We start from the raw sequence: 22,091 nt of genomic DNA on the forward strand, positions 1-22,091 counted from the left end.
TTTTTGGATTGGGTCTTTGAATTTGGGAAGCCTGATTTTTTTTTTTTTAATTCTTTATATGTCCTAGATAGAAGTCTTTTGTCTGAGGGGCAGTTGGCTAAAATTTTTTCCCAATGTGTGGGTTTTCTTTTTACTTTATTGGTGATTTCTTTAGATAAGCAAAAACTTTTCAATAAGATGAGATCCCAGTTGTTAATTCTTTGAAGTATTTCCTGTGCAGTTTGGTTTTTGTTCATGAACTCTCTTCCTACCCCTATGTCTTCAAGATTTGTACCTGCTTTCTCCTCCAATAAATTTAGTGTTTCTGTTTTAAGATTTAGATCTTTGATCCATTTTGATTTTAATTTAGTGCATGGTGAAAGACATGGGTCTAGTTTTAGTCTTCAGCATGTGGAAAGCCAGTTTACCCAGCACCATTTATTAAAGAGGCTATCTTCCTTCCATTGAACATATTTCCCTTTTGTCGAAGATAAAGTGACTGAGTGTGTTTGTAGTTGTATCTGTATCTTCTAATCTGTTCCATTGATCTTCAGGTCTGTTGTTGTGCCAGTACCATGCTGATTTTACCACAGTAGCTTTATAATATAATCTTAAGTCAGGAATTGTGATGCCTCTTGCCTTTACTTCGTTTCCCAAGATTGCTTTTGCTATTCTAGGCCTCTTCTGGTTCCAGATGAACGTTAGGAGTGTTTTCTCTAGATCTGTGAGGTATGTGAATGGCATTTTAATTGGAATTGCATTGAATCTGTACAACAATTTTGGGAGTATGGCCATTTTCACAGTGTTGGTTCTTCCTATCCATGAGCAAGGAATATCTTTCCATTTTCTAATATCCTCTTTGATCTCTTTTTTCAGAGTATTATAATTTTCACTGTATAGATCTTTTACTTCTTTTGTTAGATTGATTCCTAAGTATTTCATCTTTTTAGATGCTATTGTGAAATGTGTGGTTTCCCTAATTTCTCTCTCAGTCTGTTTGTTACTTGTGTACAGGAATGCTATTGACTTTTGAGTGTTATCTTTGTATCCAGTTATGCTACTGAATTTGGTTATTATATCCATGAGTCTTTTGGTGGAGTTTTTGGGGTCTTCTATATAGAATATCATGTTATCTGCAAACAATGACAATTTCACTTCTTCCTTTCCTATCCTTATTCCTTTTATTTCTCTCTCTTGTCTAATTGCTGTAGCCAATATTTCCAGAACTATATTAAATAGGAGTGGTGACAGTGGACGTCCTTGTCTTGTTCCTGATTTTAAAGTGAAAGCTTTCAATGTTTGACCATTAGTATGATGTTAGCTTTTAGTTTATCATAGATGGCTTTGATCAGCTTGAGTTAAAGGCCATCTATTCCTATTTTCTGTAAGGTTTTCATCATGAATGAGTGTCGGACTTTATTGAAGGCTTTTTCTGCATCAGTGGAGATGATCATGCGATTTTTGTCCTTGGCTCTATTGACATGGTGTATTACATTGATTGATTTGTGTATATTGAACCATCCCTGCATTCCTGGTATGAATCCCACTTGGTTGTGGTATATAATCTTCTTGATGACTTGTTGTATTCTGTTTGCTAGTATTTTATTGAGAATTTTTGCATCTATATTCATTAGGGAGATTGGTCTATAGCTCTCTTTCTTGGTTGGGTCTTTCCCTGGTTTTGGTATCAGAATAATACTTGCCTCCAGGAATGAGTTGGGGAGAATACCTCTCCTTTCAATTTCATTAAAGAGTTTGAGAAGAATTGGTGTTAAATCTTCCCTAAATTGCTTGTAGAATTCAGCTGTGAATCCATCTGGACCCAGGCTTTTCTTCATTGGCAAGTTTTTAATTACATTCTCAATTTCATTCGCTGATATTGAGTTATTCAGGATTTTTATATCTTCTTCATCCCGCTTTGGTAATTCATATGTGTCTAGAAATCTGTCCATTTCCTCTGTGTTTTCCATCCTATGAGAGTAAAGATTTTCAAAGTAGGTATTGATGATCTGAATTTCTTCAGGATCTGTAGTGATTTCACCCCTTTCATTTTTATTGTGTTTACTTCAGTTTTCTCTTTCTTTTTTTTTTTTTGATAAGGTTGGCTAGGGGTTTATCTATTTTATTTATTCTTTCAAAGAATCAACTCTTTGATTCATTAATTCTTTGTATTTTTTTTTAGTCTCCATTGCATTAATTTCTGCTCTGAGCTTTATAATTTCCTGCCTTCTCTGGGCTCTGGGTTTGACTTGCTCTTCTTTTTCTAGGAACTTGAGGCGCAGCATAAGATTGTTTATTTGTGCTTGTTCTGTTTTCCTAAGGCGGGAGTTCACTGCTATTAATTTGCTTCTGAGGACTGCTTTCATTGCATCCCACAGGTTCCTGTACTTTGTATGTACACCTATGGGTGTGGCAGGTAGCCACCAAGGCCCCAGAGGATGCCTAAGGTTTTGCCTGCCTTGCACGCTGGTCAGGGAGGCAGAGCCCAGACTCACCAGGCTTCCTGAAGATGTCCAGGGTTTAGCCCAGCTTGGGGCAACACACTATGGGTGTGACAGGTAGCCACCAAGGCCCTAGAGGGTGCCCGAGGTTTCGCCTGCCTTGCATGCTGGTCAGGGAGGCAGAGCCCAGACTCCCCGGGCTCCCTGAAGATGTCCAGGGATCAGCCCAGCCCGAGCCAACACACTGTGGGTGTGGCGGGTAGCTGCCCTGAGATTTGGTCTTACAGGTAATCTTTTCTTAGAGTGTGACAGGTGCATCTTCAACATACTCCTTGAGCTGCAATTCCTGAAAATCAATGTCTCTTTCAAGAAAATCTGGAAGAATTTTGAATAGTTTCACCACAAAGAAATGACAAATGGTTTAGGGGATAGATATGCTTAACCTGATTTGAATAACACACAATGTATACATGTGTCAAAATATTACATAGTATCTCATAAACAAGTACATTTATGTCAACTAAGTAAAAATAAAATTCTTTTCAAATGTAAAAAATAGAAAAACTATGCAGGGGAGAAGGAGATGTTAGAGTCATGCATTCCTTTCTGGGCAATTCCAATGTGTATCAGCATCTTTACAACTCTGAGGAGTTCTACAAAAAGCTCCATAAAGAAATCTCTTGGGGCTGGGGATTTAGCTCAGGGGCACAGCACCTGCCTGGCAAGTGCAAGGTCGTGCATGAGTTCGATTCCCAGTACCAGAAAAATACCAAAAAAAAAAAAAAAGAAAGAAAGAAAAAAGAAATCTCTTTAACTTTATTTAAACAAGCATTCCCAAACCAATATGAGCATGGAGACTTTCTTTCCATGCAGGACCTATTAATGTCTCATGAACAAGTATTCTACTGGAATTCACTTTGGAAAACATAGGTACTGAGGAGCCATTAGGGTTTTAGGTAGGAAGGTGATACAGTGACATCTGTCTCTTAGTAAGTCACTGTGGTTTGAGAATGGAAATTCTAGGGGCAGAAAGACCAGCTGAAAGTTACTACCCAGCAAGAGATCATGGTCACCTACATTAAGATTGCAAGGATGGAAAGGGATATGTCTGACAAACATTTATAAGGTGACTCTGAAAATATTTACAGGATAAATCTGATAGAACTTGAAGAAGGAGAAAAAGGCAAGACAGACCCCAGCCACCACGTGGCACAGGCTCCATTCACTGAGGCCAGGAATATGGCAGCAGGCTCAGGAGGAATTCAAGACAGATCTGAGTACCAGGGGAAGCTGCAGGGGAAGATGTTCTACCTCAGTTAAAATTCATAAATCTAAATTCATAAATCTAGAGAACTGGCGGTATAAGGTTTTGGAGGAAGATTATAAATTTGAAGAGCATTCATGTAGAGTGTTAAAATCATGAGCATGGCTGAGAATAAAGGAGGAGAAACTAAAAGTAAGAGAAAAATAGATTCCCCTGGCCTGAGGAACACCTAGATTAAAGGAATAAAAACAGAAAAGGAGAGGAGTCTGGAAAAGATAAGACTCACAAAAGCAGAGAGAATGCCACAGCAGCAGGAACCCTGGAAGAGACATTCAAAGATAAAATAAAGTTAACCACTCTGTGGAACTGTTGATGTAAAAGAGTAAATGTGGTACGTCACAGCAATGGCCCCATGAGTCCCTGTGGCCACGCCACTTTACAGCTGATACCACTGCTCCTCCCATCAAAAGCTGGCATCTACTTCTCCATTCACTGAATCTGGGCTGGTTTTGTGATTTGCTTTATCTAAAAGAACAAGAGTAAAAGTGACATTGTGCAGGCTCTAGAGTCTAGTCTTAAGTGGTCTTGCGGTTTCCTTTCTCATGCTGCTTGGATCCAAGACCACCTCCCTGTGAAGAAGCCAGGTCCAACCTACTGGGGCAGAATAGGCCATATCATGGAAGAAAACTAGTGTCCTAGAAGCCAGCCAGCACTAACTGCTGAACCTGTGCATAAGAGCATCCTGGACCCTGCCGCCCCAACTGCCCTATGAGTGGACCAGAGACACATGAGACACCCCAGCAGGGACAGACAGCGAAATCATCCAATCCACAGAACTAAGGGAAATAAGAAACCTTTGTTCTTTCTAGTTGCTAAGTTTTACAGTGTTTGTTACACAGCAAAGCTAACTAAAACAGAAACCAGTGTTAACTATGGAAAGCTTCCATGACAAAAAGCTATAACATGTGGCATTTACAGTGGGACTGAGCAAGGCACAGAGGCTGGACAGGCACAAGGAGGGAAAACTGGAAGAGTGGTTAGGTAACAGCAGAGAGGCAGCCGTTCTCTGCAACGGCACCACAACTGGCAAGCCTGTCACCTCAGGCAACTTGGCAGGTCAAACATGTACCTGATAGGGGCTGGGGATTTAGCTCAGTGGCAAAAAGCGCCTGCCTGGCAAGCGCAAGGTCGCGAGTTCGGTTCCCGGTACCGGAGAAAAACAAAAAAAAAAAAAAAAAAAAAAATACCTGATAAATGGACCTGCTGGAGAGAAGTCTAGATTTCCAATCCCCTGGAAATATTAAAACTGTAGATTTATTCTTATCTGCATACGACGTGCAACATAAACCAAAGAGAAGCAGGTCATGCTGCGAGCATAACTTAGGGTAAATATACAGGCCATAATTTCTCAAATTGAAAACTAAACCTGTTTCTCATCTATAATTTCTCTAGCTGGCACACTCTCCAGGAGTAAAAACCAAATCCAGAGTGCTGCCAATGAAATATAGCCTCTGTGTCAAGATCAATTTAAGGGTGTTGTCTGCAGATGCTTTTTAATAGTACTGAACAATTCAAAGTGGTAGTCTTCCCTTTCAACAAGAGTAAAGGCCTTCTCAGACTCTTGTTGGACAAGACTCTTGTTGGACAACTATGTGTTGGACACATAGTTTGTCTGAAAAGAAATTGGGGGATGAGGTAGACTGTAATCAGATTTATTGAAAATGCACAAAGTTTTTGAGAAAATAACTCCAAGTTAGAATAAAAGGGACAGAGACCATTCTACGTGAATATTAGCCTTCCAGTTCTTTACTGGAAGAAATAAGACTGAGGAAGTCACTCAGCTACATGCATGGATTTATTTCTTACAGAAGTGGAAAGAATGGAGAGAGTTGGTGCATTTGCCCCCTGGATTTCATAGTTGTCATGGATCAGTGATTTCTCTTTTACCTGTTGGTTTTTTTGTTTTGTTTTGTTTTGTTTTGTTTGTTTTGTTTTGTTTTGTTTCGTTTTGTTTTGTTTTGTTTTGTTGAGAAAGGGTCTCAATATGTAGTTCATGATGGCTTTGAACTCATTATATAGCCCAAGATGGCCTTGAACCTGCAGCAATCTTCCTGCCTCACCCTGCCAAGGGCTGCGATTACAGACATGCACCACTATCCCTCCTCATGATTTCTAAGTACATAAGTACTTCTTGTACAGAAGTATCTGTTATTATCACTGAGAGTTCAGTATATAGGGGGTGGATATGCTGGGATTTCAGTTCCCAGGTCTCTAGATCAAGAGAAGTCACACTAAAGGAGAGGCAACAAGATGTCTCTCACCTGGGCCAAATGCAGATTAGGAGATACTGGACTCTGAGCCCAACACCATAATAGGATGAAGCCTTGAGGGGTCTTGAGAAAAGCTAATTATGTGTTGAATGCAGGAAGAATAGAAAGCATTGTAGCCAGTGGGTAAATCGTGTCACATTCATACAGTCACAGACATTTTGCTTCTCTTATCAACAGGCTGAGTTACTATCCCACTTTTTGGATTGACACAGCCTCATTCCTGAACCTGGCAGTGAGATACCGGTTCCTGCCTGTGTGTTTGGTTTCCTCTGCATGACCCCCACATTCTGCGGGTGAGACCAGCTTCCTCTTACCACATGGACTCTGAGAACATTTCAAATTAATGAGTTCTTTAAGCATGTTATCTGCCCCTCCCCACAGCCAACACTTTAAATTAAGTGCAGGAATGTCTTAAAGAATGAAAATAAAACGAGGCGTATTGGCGCACACCTATATGTGAGTTCAGGGCCAGCCTGGGCTGCAGAGTGAGACCCTGTCTCCAAAAATAAAAATAAAAAAACTAAAAAATTAAAAAATAAAAAGAATGAAAATAAATTTTTCAAGAAGGAATTGTTCTTCAACAGAAAAAAAGTGAAAGAAAAGATGACAGAATTTATAGATTAAAAGAGAATTAAAGGAGATATCAGTGAATTGCAGTGTATGGACCTAATTGGAATCCAACTTGAAAATATAAACTGTAGAAATAAGCATTTATCACACATACAAGACAATTGAAAGTTTCATCAAATTGGTGTTTGATTAGTCTTGATATTTGTATTAATTTTGAGTGCAGTATTAGTATTTTACTACTTTTTAAGACTTTAAAAGTTACAGATACATTCTGAAGTATTTACTGATCGAATGATATGACATTTAAGATTTGATATCAAAATAGTGTGGAAAGTGGGGTGACGGAGGGCACAGGTGGGACTGGCCGTGTGAGGATGGTTTTTAGGGCTGGGTGACATTTGGAGCTTTATTACACTATTCCATGTATTTTAAGGTGTTTTAGAAATTTTTCACGACAATGGGTTTTTAAAAGAAAGTGAAAAAAAAATCCTCTGGGCATAACAAGTATATTATATACCACTATACTAGATAAAACCTGATTCATCAGAATATAACCCTAATTTAAGACTTGTCATTTGATAAGTTTACTTAAACTTGATTTTACCTAGTAATCTTTTTATGTTTATATTAGAATGACAACATTTTAAGAGCATTTTTGGCTCACCAAATTCATTGTAATGCATTACATTACTAAGAGTTAAATAAGCACGTTAGCCAGGCATGGTGGCACACACCTGCAATCATAGCACTAGAGAGGCTGAGGCAGGAGGATCACTGTGAGTTCAAGGCCAATCTGGGCTACATAATAAGTTCAAGGTCAGCCTGGATTGAATTACACAGTGAGCCTGTCTCAAAAAGAAGTAAATAAGTAAATAAATAAGCACTTGAGAGAATTTTGCATAAAAGAACTGAAATATGTTACATTTCTAGAAGCAGTCTCAAATATTTAAAGATGTTTAATTGTCTAACCATGTAAACGGCACCAATTCTTGTTCTAAGAATCCCCAAAAGAGACTGCTAACACATGCTGATCTTAAAATAATGAGGTTTGTGTCTTAAATCTAAAGCCTAAGAAAGTGTTTGTTTTTTTAGTTTTGTCTAAACTTTAATAAATCAAACATTAATTTTAATAAGCAAAAGACTATATGAAAGAAGAAATATTTGTTCTACAGCACCAGAAAAACCATAAGGGTTAAAGGAATTGAAAATTTCTAAACAGAGTATGTGAACAGTACCAACCATTTGTATTATAGCTACGTGCAATTTGGCTTCTTCTATTAAAACTTCATCTGTCGGGCACTCATCATCATTACTTGAAAGATGGGAAGACTGAAGGTTATCGGGCTAAGTTTTAAAACACAAAAAGATAAAGTAAATAAAAACTGTAAGAAGATAACAAGTATTAGACTCAGCAAAAATTTCAATAATTCGAATCAGAATTGCTAAAATTATTGGTTAAGCATAACTTGAGTAACTTTTTTTTTCCATATAAGAAGTATTGTTTCAGGGGGCTGGGGATTTAGCTCAGCGGCAAAAGCGCCTGCCTGGCAAGCACAAGGTCGTGAGTTTGGTTCCCGGTACCGGAGAAAAACCAAAAAAAAAAAAGAAGTATTGTTTCAATTGTGGCAATATATTCTTTTGAAAAGTTTTAGGGTTTGTTTTATGTTTTGCTTTTTGGGTTCTGTGTTTTTGGTTTTGTTTTTTGAGACAGGGTCTCGCAGTGTAGTTCAGGCTGGCCTCGAACTCACTACATAGCCCAGGCTGGCCTCAAACTCAGTGATCCTCCTGCCTCAGGAGTGCTGCTCTTTTAGAAAGATGTAAATGTCAAATTCTTCTCCAAACCTGTCCATGTTTCACTACTCTCTGAATCAGCCTGTAATTTCTGCTTTTTATAATAATTACAGATTTCTCAGTCTCTCAAACCTTTGGAAACATCATCTTAGCAGGGGCCGTGCTTGATATTCAGCTAACCAGTTTGCGAAAGTATCCGTTCTCCTGGTATTGCATAAATAAGGATGATCACCAAGATCTTCTCTTTAGAGACAGAATTCAAAGAAGTCATTTCATCAAGACAGCAAAGCTAGTAAATATCTCCCCTCAGTTTTCTGACATTTAGTTAACAGAATCAGGTGTTTTTGTTTTGTTTTGTTTTGTTTTTTTATTATAGACTAAGATGAGAAAAGTAGATCAAGGGAAGTAAAGGAAAAATATTTTTTGCCGGATATTAACTCACAGGAATAACGTATTCAATCTTCGTTTTTTCTTCTACTAAAGTCCAATTAACATTCGTCAAAAGTTTCTCTGTTTTAAATAAAGTTATTGTGTTCTGTAGAATCTGCTGTATGTGATGAGTGACATTTTGTATAACCCTTTGTCTTGGGAGGGAAATAGCACACAGACCTGTGAGAAAGAAAAGCAAAGGTGTGAACGCACTACAATGGAGACGGAAAGGGAAGGACAAGGACAGTCATGACGCATTGGTGAAACTGTGAACTCACCTGCACAGCCAGAACAGAGTGACTGGAGCAATGACAATTCTATCGAAAATTTTCCCGAAATATTATCCATCTGTTTCCTCTTGGCTATATGACTCAGCTTTATCTGGCTCAACTGCTAAAGACTTTCCACTTCAAGGTACCCACCAGTATTTCTCAAAAGGTAGAGAACCACCTGTGTCTCCTACAAGTAGAAGGGCTGCTTATGACACCATGCAAACCACCGGGCTCCATGCCGCAGCCCCAAAAGCCGATTGGCCTGAGAATTTGACTTTAACGAGTTTTCCACCTGTTTCTTATACGTAGTGAAGTGCAAAGGTCACTGCCATAAACACCCCTCAGATCTAACACCTCTGTTTCCCGGCACACAAACCTAAATACGCAAAACTTGCAGCACTGTGTATTTATTGAGGTGTGAATTTGAAGTTAGAGTTCTGAGGTTTCTTAACAAACAGAAGAATTTGGTGAATGACCTTTGCCTATTTGCTCAATTCCACCTCAATAAAGTTGTTCTTTCTTTGTTAACACATGTGAAATGTCTCATAAAGAGTTAAAGTGGTACCCTTTCTAAATTTTATTTTAAGTTAAAAATAAAATTACGTGTTTGCAATACTTGACATTTCCACTCATCTTAGGGAAGATCATGAGCATATTACTTTTTGATTATTTTTTATCCCCATCCCCCTCCCCACCCACCTTCTTTCCTCTATCTCTGAATCCTCTTTCCCACTTTCATTATCTTTGTTATTATTTCTAGTTCATGCTAATGATGTATAATGTTTACATTCACTGTGGGTATTCGTTACACATAACTGACACATCTTAAATCCTTTTACTTCCCCACTCCTTCCCCTCCTCCCCTCACTCTCAGTTTCTTGTACCAATTCTCATTTGCAAAAGATCTCTCTCTGTTTCTATCAATCCTTTATTTTGCTCTTTATTTACACTTTGCCTAATGAGAGGTACCATACCAATATGTGTCCAGTTTATTTTGCTTAGTATTATATTTCCAGGTGTATACATTTTCCTACAAACATCTAAAATTTATCCTTCTTTATAGCTGAGTAATATTCCATTATGTATAGTACCATAATTGCTTTATCTGTTCATCTGTTGATAGACATGAAGGCTGTCTCCAGGATTTAGTGATTCTGAGTTGTGCTGCTATAAACACAGGTATGCATGTATTGCCCTAATATGAGGTCCTTAGAATGATACATATGCCTTACCTAATGTCTTAGCTGACCAAGTCATCATGTGTGAGTTTATTCCCATAGTCAACAATGATACTGTTTGTATATGGAATATAAACTAAAATAAAACATACAAATGGTTAGAACCAAAAATTAAATAAGTTTTTCAAAGACAATCATCCATTTAACCACCATCAAAATTCTGCTTTAATCCATATTTTTAATTCTGTTTATGATAAGTAAATTAAAGTAAAAAGGGTGTTTTGTGGATCTTGCCTGAACATAACATACTGATGCAAAAATTAATTTTCAGTCAAAATGAGGACATAAAGATCGATTGTAGATTCTGAGATAAGGACACTGAGAAAAGCTTTCCACACTGCCCATTCCAGCAGTAGCTACACAAGGCCAGCAAGTTGGGAGCCGTCACAGACGTGGCTATAGAGCCTGAGAGGTGGGGGAAGCCCAGGCACACCAGGCAGTGGTGATTGACGAGGATGTGTTCTGACCACCAGCATGACTACAGCTGTACTGGGCATGGAGGAGCAGGCAGGAGCTGTGGGGTCAGAGAAAGTGCTATGCACAAACAAAAAGACACTACATTTGTAAGCCTCGGCTTTGCCATTTATTAACCTTTAGGCCTGGAGCCTCTGAGTCTCGGTGTCCTTCATTGAAAAATGCAGTTCATAGCAATTTCACCTCCAGTGTGCTTTCCAGACTTGGCTGAGAACAGCCACCTGTCCCAGAGCGCTTTTAAAACACACTGACTCCCAGGCCCTTCTATAAAGATTGTGATTCTTTAGGTCTAGGATGGAGCAAAGGGCATGCATAACATTAGACAGAATTAGGAAACACTGCAAAATGATACCCAAGTGTTAGTTAACATGCTATTATGTCACATCCAACACAGCTCTCAAAGTTCATGAGGCAGGGGAGGACGGCAAGAGGATGGAGAAATAAAGATAAGAGACAGAAAGCTGAGGTCAGATTGAGCCCTGTCTCCAGATGGGAGGAAAGGAACAGCTCAGCTACCGCCGTGGGTTTATTTATACTCTCAGGTTGATGTCAATTTCAGCCCCACTGCCTAGCAACTTTGCCTGACTCACCTGAGCACCTGGTGTTCCTGAGCACCTTGTGTTGTTGGACCGGCCTTGCCACACCTCACACATATGATCCATTCCCAGCTTCAGTGGCTCCCTACACTATTAATTTGGTTTGAGGATAATTCATTGCATAAAAAAGAATTAAAAGCTCTTAAATGTTAGTTATTAATAATTTTCGCTTGGAACAAGGAAGGACCCAAATCTTTGCAAAGCCACCAGTTCACCTGACCAAATTCATTTTCAGACCAGGCCCATGGATATAAATGCTCAGGAAAGATGTGGTGAGGAATATAATACCCTATCAAGAAAAGCACTTCCTTTGAGAGTTAGGGCCCCTGAATTCTTTCCCTATCACGCTATGCACAGTAGGCTATTGCCTATTTTGACTTTTCCACATGCAAGATGAACTGCTTGACAGTTTTTCCATAAACCTTCTGGTATAGTCAAATAGCAAAGGCAAGAAAATCTCGACCTGGGAATCAGACAATATCAGGAAACACTGTACCTCTACCTCCACATTCTTTGGCAAACAGGAAGGTGATCTTGAGGTAATAGCCTCCAAGTGGTTTCCTCCTTCCCTAGAGCAGATTTGAGGTTTATGTGACTGGGAGCTAGAGGGCGCTGGTCCAGGAGATGTCTATTACCTTCCCTAGCTCACTCACAGTCTGTCACACGTGAGAAGGAGCCTATACCCTGCCAGCAGGTGCACTGGGCTCCTTGGATCTTGCCTGAAGTATCACTGACAGATACTGCACCACCAGCCCGCCCAGAGGAGAACAACATTGAGAAAGAGTGGAAAGGATATCAAGTTTTCTTTTCCACTCAGATAATGGATTCTTTGGCTTGAATTTTTTTAAATTAGTACTGATGATACAAACACAAGATCATTAATGTAATTATTTATTATAAAATCTTTATCTTATTTATAAAATCTTTCTTCATTAGTGTACTTAACTAGCATTTAAGTTTCTGCTCTAATATCTGTGGAGGTTGGTATTCTCTCCATAACGGTATTTTTTCCACCCTTTCTGACAGATACTGAAAGACATCATTTGTGTGCTCAATAGCATTGATTAAGCTTTTATTAAGCACCGTCTCAACCTCAACTGGAAATTGAGGCTAGGCAAGACTCTATAACTTCTCCCACGGTCATCAAGTTTGTAAATGATGGAGTCATGATTGGAGGCCCAGTCTATCCAAAACCCCTGTCCTTAACCAATACAATGTATTGGTCCCTTTCACACTGTCAACATAGATAAACTTTTCTCTGAGTTCCTTTCTGCTGAAAAAGAATGCATTTTTAAAGTATAATTTGAAACCAGCTCATTTTATTATTGGGTACAATGACAAGTGCCATAAATAAAGGTGAATAAAGAATCATGAGACATGATTTTTCCTACCATATGTGGAGCCTTTACTTTTTGTTCAGCCAGATTATAAATATCGGGAGATAAGAGTAAGCTATAAACTCCTCTAATTCCAGTCCAGGAGATAACAATTCCTAATTGCCAATTGTATTCATGACTCAAATGCATCAAGATAGGCGTCAATGCGATAGTAGTAAAGATCCTGCGGACAGGAAAAACAGTAAAAGTAAATAAATCATACTTTATATTACTTATGTTGAAACTATGTACTCAATACTAAATTCCATATAAAATTTTTCAGGAAAGAGAAAACAATGAAGTTTATTGGTGTCATGCCAGCTTTCTGAAACTAAATCTGTTTTCTATATAATGTGTGAGTTTGAAAAATACTAGAGCTCGGCAGGCAAATAAAGAATACATGTCTCGTGCAGGTCACCCGCCTGAAAAATTATGCCATGATAGTCAAACATGTTTGGTTGACTGCAGTGATTCTGGTTCTTCACAGTCAAAAAGCTCATCATCCAAATACAGTGGGTTTTTTCTGTGAAATTTCTCTGAGAGCCACGGAACAGTGGCCCAGGTTGTGTTCAGTAGGAACTTGAGATTAAATGTAGCTTTGATTTTCTAGAGAAAGAAAAGCATAAGTGAATTTGTAGCTTATTTGGTGAGAATAGAAGATCTTGGAGTTGTACACTGCACACTTTGTGTGCTAACCAATAGTTTACACAAAGAAAAACAATATATCTCACTTAGCTGCTGTGTAGGCTTGTTGCCTCGAGTAGCTACTACTTTAAAGCAAATTTGAAAAATTTGGTTTCAACTGGCTTCATGCTGTAATAAAATGGTCTTAGTCAGAACTATCCAAAACAGAAACTATAAATGATAGAAATATTCAGATTTCAAAAACAACAGTTAGGTGGATTGTGGAATCAGGAAAACCATCTTACTTTGGTTTTAAGATCTACTGATAATATAGCTAAGGATGCAGATGCTATGTATGTTAGGGCTGCATTTTCATCTACTAAAGAGCATTTGGTTATTTGAAACATCCCTGTACGATATGATTTCCAACTCTGAACTGTGGAAGAAATCAAAACCATTTTTTAATCCATATAATGAAACCCTAACAACCTAACACTGAAGTGGAAAAATATCCAAAAGGAGCAATTTCAACTTCAGTGATGAAGACTGTTCTCCCGTACTGCACTGGGGACTTGTGGTTATTTAGTAGCATTGTTTAAAAACTACTGAGCTTGGGGCCAGAGATATAGCTCAGTGGCACAGCGCCTGCCTGGCAAACACAAGATTGTGAGTTTGATTCCCAGTACCACACACACACAAAAACCCTATGGGGCATTAACCCAGTCTTAAATATGAATATAACCTGCATGTGGAGAAAAAGACAAAACATAACTAGGAACTGCAGAGATCAATTATTTTGTATATTTTATTAAAAAAAAAACACTTAAATGCATGCAGCTATTTTTTTTGTGCGTCCAAAAGACTTGGAAAGTTTAAAACATCACAGCAAATAATCAACTTTAAAATTTTTGTTACACACTGAGATACAAAATGCCTTCATTATTAATAAGCCAATGTGCTATAATACCAATATGTGTTTCTTTAATTAATACCAACCATGCTTCTGGCATAAAATCATAAAATTAAATCAAGGGTTTATATTAATGTAAAATGTTTCTAAAACATATTCCACATTACTTTTAAAGCTTGAGGATATTGTTAGTGTCTCTGATTTTCTTTTCTGCCTGAATCTTCACATGATGTATGTATGCATTATCCCTGTATAAAGAAAAATGTGAACCTGAGCTTGTATTAATGTTTACCTGGAAATGTCCATGGAGTCTGATAATTCACTTTTTATGGTACATAGATCTCTACTTTGTTCCATTTCTGAACTATTTAAACTTACTTCTTTTAAGTAAGTATAAATATTTCTTTAAAAAGAAAAAAATACTGCTGGAAGTTCTATACAAATAATAAGATTTGCCACTAACACTACTGTATTGTGCCCTTACATTTAGATAGTAAATTCCTTCATGGAAACTCCATCAAAGAATATTGACAAGATACTCTATTCCCTGAAAGGCCATAAAATGATCAGATTCAGAAGTTGGAATTGAAGGATGTACAGATGATGGCCAAAAGCTAAAATTATTATAGGCAAATTAATAAACTTAATCCAACCAAGATTTTCTTGAGATCCCATAAAATCTTATACTAATTAATGTCGATGTGTGCCTTCCTAGTAAGTCATTTTTCTCCAAGATCCTGTAGAATCTGTCTTTAGGGGATCTGCACTGAGAAAATATCAGTATTGTACTTCAAATGATTTAGAATAGATGAAATTTCAGCAAAAGTAAAATCTGACATATGTCAACCTCAAAAACCATACTGTGTATCAGTTGCTCAGCTAGGAATCACACAAGTCAACTTAGAGAATTCCTGTTTTTAAGAAACAAAGAGTCTATACTCACCATCTATCCTCTGCATGGTTTATTTGGGCACACTCTTCTGCTTTGCATTCAAATTTTTTGCAAAGTGACTCTGACCAGCCCTTTCAGTCTTACCAAAGACTTCTTCCATAAAATATCATTGACCCTTGTGGGTTTACTCTCTATACAGTCAGGTGAATTCATGCCAACCCAGTGACCTCTCAGGCCAGTTGAGAATTATTAGGTACCGCCTAGTGTGTGTGTGTGTGTGTGTGTGTGTGTGTGTGTTGGGATGTGTGCTCTGATAAGCAATATCAGAGGTGGCTATATGTATACATTACACTATACATTTGATAAATACAGTTATATATTATGATACATATGACTGTATATATATATATATTAGTACTATTTTATATTCTAATTATAAAATTTTATTTTTGAGTATAGATATCCGGGTACTGTTATAATAGTTAAGTTATATATCACCACAACTCTGTAGAGGCAAAAACTGATCCATATTATATACGTCACTATCCAATCAGAAACTGGCCCACATGCCCAATGGCTATTGTAGAAAATTCAGAGCTCCCTAGATATCTAGACAGATTAATTTTAACATCAAAGAGGCCAAATTAATCTTTGTCAAATGGTTAAATCCATTGTACTATTATTTTTATTTTGTAGCTCATCAAAACCAACTCCTGAGGTCTGAATGTTTTTACTATTTTGAGTTTCATAATTTGTATTTTTCTGATTATAAAAAAAGCAAATAATCTTACAAATGTGTAGTTCTCAGTATGCCTTCCAGTGTTACTGATATAAAATATCCTTTGAAGCTCTTCCACATAGTAGAGTCTATTAACAGATTCATAACAATTTTCTATTAGTCTTAAAATTGAACAAATCTAAGGTGAGTAACTTGATAAAAGGGAAATGCAAGAGTCTCTTGTCCCCAATTCATACTTGTCAGTAGTTGGGCATTTTCGGTTGTTTCTAATTTTTCATTACCATGAATACCACTCCACTGAAGACTTTTTGAATAGAGTCTTCCCCACATTTTAAATTTTACAATAGTTTCATGAAGTACAGTCGGTATGCAAACATCTGCACACACTTCATGTGTACAATTTGATAAGCACTTTCCCCCCAATTTGAATCACATTCTCAGAAGCGGTGTGATGGTTGGTTTTAGGTGTCCACTGGCTAGATTAAAGAGTACCTGGAGAACTGATAAAGCATTGCTGCTGGATGTGTCTGTGAGCGTGTTTCCAGTGGAGAGAGACAGGTGGATCAGCGAACTGGGTGGGGAAGATTCAAGCTTAGTCTGGGACCCAGATAGAACAAAAAAGAAAGGAAAAGTGATTTCCCCTCTCTCCTGCAGCGAGGACACTCTTCTCTGACCCTTAAACATCAAGAGTTCCAGGCTCTCTGGCCTTTGAACTTCAGGACTCAAACCAGAAGATCTGATGGGATCTCGGGCCTTTGATCCTGGACTGAGAATTACACTATCAGTTTCCCGGGTTCTGAGCTGTCGGTTCTGAGCTGAGCCCTGCTGCTGACTCCCAAGGTCATCAAATTATAGATGGCTGCCCGTGGGACTTGGCCTCCAAAGGCACATCAGCCAGATCCCCTACTCGTCCCATTTTGTGTATCTGTGTCTCTACCATCTGTATCTATATCTGTGTCTCTTATTGGTTCTGTCACCCTGGAGATCCCAGACTAACACAAATGGAATGTGAACATTCATGAGATTTTTGATATTATATGTACATATATATATATACACACACATATATATATATTTGTTTCATCATTCAGCAAAAAATATAAAAATCTGTTCAAGAATCTTAAGATATTGTCAAAACCAAGACAGATGATGCTTTCCCTCAAGGGTTATGCTACACTGGGGAGACAAACACTAAATCATTAACTGTAAAACCAAGGATTCCCTAATACCTGCCCGGAGTGCCACAAAGGAGAACTAAATAGTGCTAAAGAACGCAGACTGGTGCTACCTATCTTCCTTGAAGCTGGGAGAGGAGGAGGGTAGGAAGCAGGGAAGCCTTCCCTGGTACAGCGCTGTTTATTCTGACATTTAAAACATGAATAGGCACTAGGGGTAAGGATGTAAGACAGAAAAGCAGAGACTTTGGAAGGTGCCTAAAAGGACAAGTGTCGGACAGATGTGCTACTTATCTGGAGTGAAGGGAACAAGGAATAGGGAGACATTCAAGGGGCGGTGAGCGGACAGGCCAGGAGCGCCCTTCTTATCATGTCCTCAAAGGGCCATACTTACGACTTTTAGAACCACGAATTTTATGGCTGAAGAATAAAGCCACTTATCATTTTATTTTTTTAATTTCTATTGAGTTAGAGATTTTTAAATGTTTTAGCAATTTGTTTTTACCTGGTATGGACTTCTCATGCTATTTATAAAGAATCCAATGGAAGATCTAGTTACTCTTCTTAAAGATTTAAGAAATGGATTGGGTTTTGATTATTTTACCTTTGTTTTAAATTATAAAGTAATGCATGAATAGTGCAAAAATTCAAATAGTAAAGAAAGTATATACAATTTTTAAAAACCAAATGCTCTTTATTTTTCCCTCCACAAACGGCATTCCCCAGAGCAAAGTCACCACTCCTGAGGGAGTTTTATTAGCCCAGAAGAGCAATGATGCCCGGGTCTTCTCTTGTTTTTTCATAACTACCCGGTCACTTTATCTCCTCCTGCTCTCCCCTCCTCTCTGCTTCCGTGACCAAGGCTTCCTTGCTGCTTCCTGACCTGCCAGGCTGCCTCCCTCAGGGCTTACCCCCCAAGGACTGTCTGCCTAAAACGCGTTCCTGAGGCCTCCCTCACTCCCTGGCCTCTTCCATATCTCAAGAACATCTACTTTTTTTGCTGCACACCACTGTTTCCCAGTTCTAACTCTGGGCTTCATAACTAAGCTTGGAAAAAACAAACTTTAAAATATAATGATTACCTCACAAAATTCACTGTCAAAAATAACAAGAGAGTGAAAACTATAGAGTGAAATGTGAAATACTCGATTTCTCCACATCCAATCACAATGCCAAAGAAAGTATATATCAAATGTTCGTATACAGACGAAAACATCAGTAGGAACCTAGGATGAATAGAAAGGAAGTGACAGTTAAAGCAATGCCTTTAAACAAAGGGAGGAAATCATTATGTCTTTAAATCCACAATTTAAAGTAAAATTCTATCAGAGTTATATAGAAAAACACTATGATCTCCGAACTACTGATACTTAATGCATAATAAAAATATTGTCAGTAAGTATTGATACTTTAAGTTCTTTGCAAATGTAACTCAAATTTAAACTTCAAAGGTTTAACAAAAGTTATATAAAGGGAATTTTAATAGCATCCACAAAGGCATGGCATCTTAAGACGCTAACTTCTATGAGATCTATATTAAATACAGAATAGGAAACTTACTTAGTAATTACATGCTCCATATTTGCTTTAAAGCTTAAGGAATCTAAATTCAGGCCCACAGTGATCAAAGCAACAATGCCTGACATTCCAAAATATTCCACTGGGGAGAGAAAAAAAGAATAAAATAAATACATTTAAATCTGCACACTAAGCTACTTTGTCTTGAGTGAAGAAGTGGTGGGAAATTTGAGAGTAATATTTCTTACTTAGATAGCTATTTCAAGGGATTGCCCAAATCTTGCGAATCAGGAAGAGTGAGCTTTTTTTTTTGCAAAGGGCCAGACAGTAAATATCTAACATTTATGAGCACCTGTCACAACTACTCACTCGGCTGCCGTAGTGCATAAGTGGCCACAGACAATATACAAGCAAATGAGTATATGATAACCCTTCATTTATAGAGACTAAAAGTTGAATTTCAAATAATCGTCACGTACCACAAAATATCTTTCTTTTGTAAACCACTTTAAAATGCAAAAGCCATTCTTTGCTAATAGACTGCCCAAACCAGGCCTATCTGACCCTGGGGGCCAACCCCAGACTGTCACTGAGGATGAAGATAATGGAAAAGGAGTTTAACAGTCTCTGCTCAGGGGCGTTGTGAAGTTATTGAAGTCTGTTTTCCTTTTGCCTCCCTACCTCAGGTGGTAATTCCTTCCAATCTAAACAGATTTGCAAGTGTAGTCTGGGGCAAGAAAATAACCAGGAAGAATGTTTGGATACCATAAATGCCAACAGTCCTAGGCTCCAGAGCCCAAAAATAGCACATTATAAACAACAGACAAAAAGCTAAAGAAAGAACATGAAAAATAGAAGTGGAAGAATTTTTGGAACAGGACAAAGTTGGCTGCTCTTGGAATGTGACCTTTCCTTTTCTCCTTTGAGTTCTTTCATTCGTAAAGCAGGTGTAATTGTATAATTGTTGTGAAAGTTAAATCAGATTCCATAAAAAATGCCTGGCACATTTTGTAGCAATGCATAAATTATAATCATTATTACTGTGTTATTAATTTATCTACTTACTGCTTAGTAAATTAATACTGTTTATTACTTTTGAGAGTATTTCATTGTTCCTTTCACTAATCTAATCACTTAAATTTCCTTTAGAATTTTTACTTGCTTACTTAACTGAGTTTAATTTAAATAACCAATAATAGCAAAACCACCATGCTGCAAACTGTGATACAGTGAAACTCTTCAGATCTTACTTTGAATTCTATATAATTTGTATGTCTGGATTTTAAATAGCTTTTGGCACACATTTGATATGAATTGAACTGACTAAGCTTTTTGGCTGCATGCCAAAATGAGCATAAGGAATCCTTATTGTTTAATTAGATGACAAATTCATACCAACTTGGAAGCTGTATGTCAGGACTGGAGCCTTCTAATGTGCAAATGATACTAACATACTCTAAGAAGCCCCATGCTCCCATCCTGCTCTTAATTCACACCAGGAAGTATCTGTCTTGGAGGATGCCAAGCACTGACTGGAAACAATGCCATTCATTTTGATTTGTTTTGTTCTGTTTTGTTTGTTGTTTTTTGAGACAGAGTCTCGTGATGTAGTTTAAACTGGCTTTGAACGCACTATCTAGCCCAGGTTGGCCTCAAACTCACAGTGAGCTTCCTGCCTCTGCCTCCTGAGTGCTGGGATTACAGGCATGCGCCACCACGCCTAGCTCCAACTCCATTTTTTTAAAAGGAAAAGGGAAAGAAATCAACCTTTTTTTTAACTGCCGTACTTTGAAGCCAGTACTGCTCTGGGAAATGTTTTAAACAAGCTCTCTCTCTCTCTCTCTCTCTCCTCCTCTCTCTCTCTCTCTCTCTCTCTCTCTCTCTCTCTCTCTCTCTCTCTCTGTATGGTGGGGGAGGGGGTCCCTGACTTACACAGTCTTCCAGTATCCATGGCATAAAGACTCCCACCATGGCCAATTTTATGGCCTGAGTATGGAGTTGGGAAGAAATGTGCAAAATCAGCTTTTAAGAGCCTGTAGGAACTCTCTGTAGCTCAGCAGCATAAGCAGGTCACATAATGCACATTAGCTCAGTGATTAATGCCTGACCCTACACTAATACCTCTATAAACTAGATTTTTTTAGTTTTTATTTTAAAGAGAAAGAAACAAAAAAACCTTCCAAAACAATATAATAGAAGGGTAACAATGGTTAATACATTGTATATTGTTATCTTTAAACTAGTAACTCAGAGTATGAGATAGCAGCATTTAATTATCCAAATAATATTAGCACAAACATCTTTTCAATGAACTAAGAGAAATTAGTAATATAACTATTTTAACTATCTTTTGTATATTTTTTTCCTTTTGCTTTTCCCTTCCTTCTTTTTTTTCTACTCCCCTAAACCAGTTTCTCTTTCCTTTTGTAGTTTCTTACCATTTTACAGAATCTATTGTACATTTTGAATCACATTTACTCTTTCAGCTTCTCACACTAGGGAGACAATACAATGTTTGCACATTTGTGTCTGACTTATTTTACTTATGAGTATGGTCTCAAGTTGCATCCATTTACCTATAAAATTCTCCAGTTTATCCTTCTTTATGACTGAGTAATACTCCATTATAGAAAAAGACCACATCTTTTTTGTCCATTTCTCAGTCGATGGGCATTTAGGTTGTTTCCAAGATCTGGCTATTACATATTATGCTGCTATAGACACGGGTACACATATATGTCTGTGGTAAGATGTTCTTAATTCTTCTGGGGAGATACTCAGAAGGGGACTAGCTGGGTCTAATGGGGCCTCCAACCCTAGTTTTTTGAGGCATCTCCAGACTGATTCCCACAGTGGTTGCACCAGTCTACACTCCCACCAGCAGTGGAGAAGGGTTCCTTTTTCCCCACAGCCCCTCCAGCATTTGTTATTGATTGATTTCTTGGTGATGGCCATTCTTTCCCGGAGTGAGTTGGAATCTCAGTGTTGTTTTAATTTGCACCTCTCAAATGACCAGTAATGCTGAACATTTTTTCATATATTTATTTGCTACTTGTATTTCTTCATCTGAAAAGTGTGTATTCATCTCCAATGCCCATTTTTGGACTGGGTCTTTGAATTTGGGAGGTCTGATATTTTTTAGTTCATTATACATACAAACTAAATGTTACTGGCCACTTTCACAGATGAAGAAACTCAAGCTTAGTGAGGTTAATTATTCAATGCCAATAAGCTAATACATTGTGGAGCTGGGTTTTGAGCACAAGTCCGCCTAACTCCAAAGCTCTTTGAGGACCAGTATCAGCTTATTCAGCCAACATGCATTAAGCTATCAGGCATATGGCAAGCTCTGAGCTTGGCTGAGATGAGACAGAACAAATAAAAGGGGGGCTAGGAGATAGACTGTGCCTCAATGAGCTCACTGTCTGGTAGAGAAATAGAAAGACTCAATAAATGTTTTAGAGATTTAAAGG

The 22,091-nt window shown here is 37.9% G+C and overlaps 1 protein-coding gene and 1 pseudogene across 2 annotated transcripts in view; one reads left to right on the forward strand and one right to left on the reverse strand.

Annotated features, from left to right (window-relative positions):
* Slc9c2 (solute carrier family 9, member C2 (putative)) overlaps positions 1-22,091 on the reverse strand; it is a 104,869-nt gene that overhangs the window by 52,686 nt on the left and 30,092 nt on the right. For both annotated transcript variants that reach the window (XM_013520788.1, XM_013520790.1), the window contains exons 8-13: positions 18,661-18,760; positions 18,183-18,326; positions 12,776-12,944; positions 10,309-10,390; positions 8,818-8,984; positions 7,824-7,928 (exon numbers count right to left, since the gene is read on the reverse strand). In XM_013520788.1, the coding sequence (XP_013376242.1) occupies positions 7,824-7,928; positions 8,818-8,984; positions 10,309-10,390; positions 12,776-12,944; positions 18,183-18,326; positions 18,661-18,760 (767 nt within the window). The remainder of the gene's footprint in view (positions 1-7,823; positions 7,929-8,817; positions 8,985-10,308; positions 10,391-12,775; positions 12,945-18,182; positions 18,327-18,660; positions 18,761-22,091) is intronic.
* On the forward strand, positions 13,057-13,786 carry LOC102009912 (annotated as a pseudogene).

The sequence above is a fragment of the Chinchilla lanigera genome, unplaced genomic scaffold (genome assembly GCF_000276665.1).
Source record: "Chinchilla lanigera isolate Chin_1 unplaced genomic scaffold, ChiLan1.0 scaffold00005, whole genome shotgun sequence".
Lineage (NCBI taxonomy): Eukaryota > Metazoa > Chordata > Mammalia > Rodentia > Chinchillidae > Chinchilla > Chinchilla lanigera.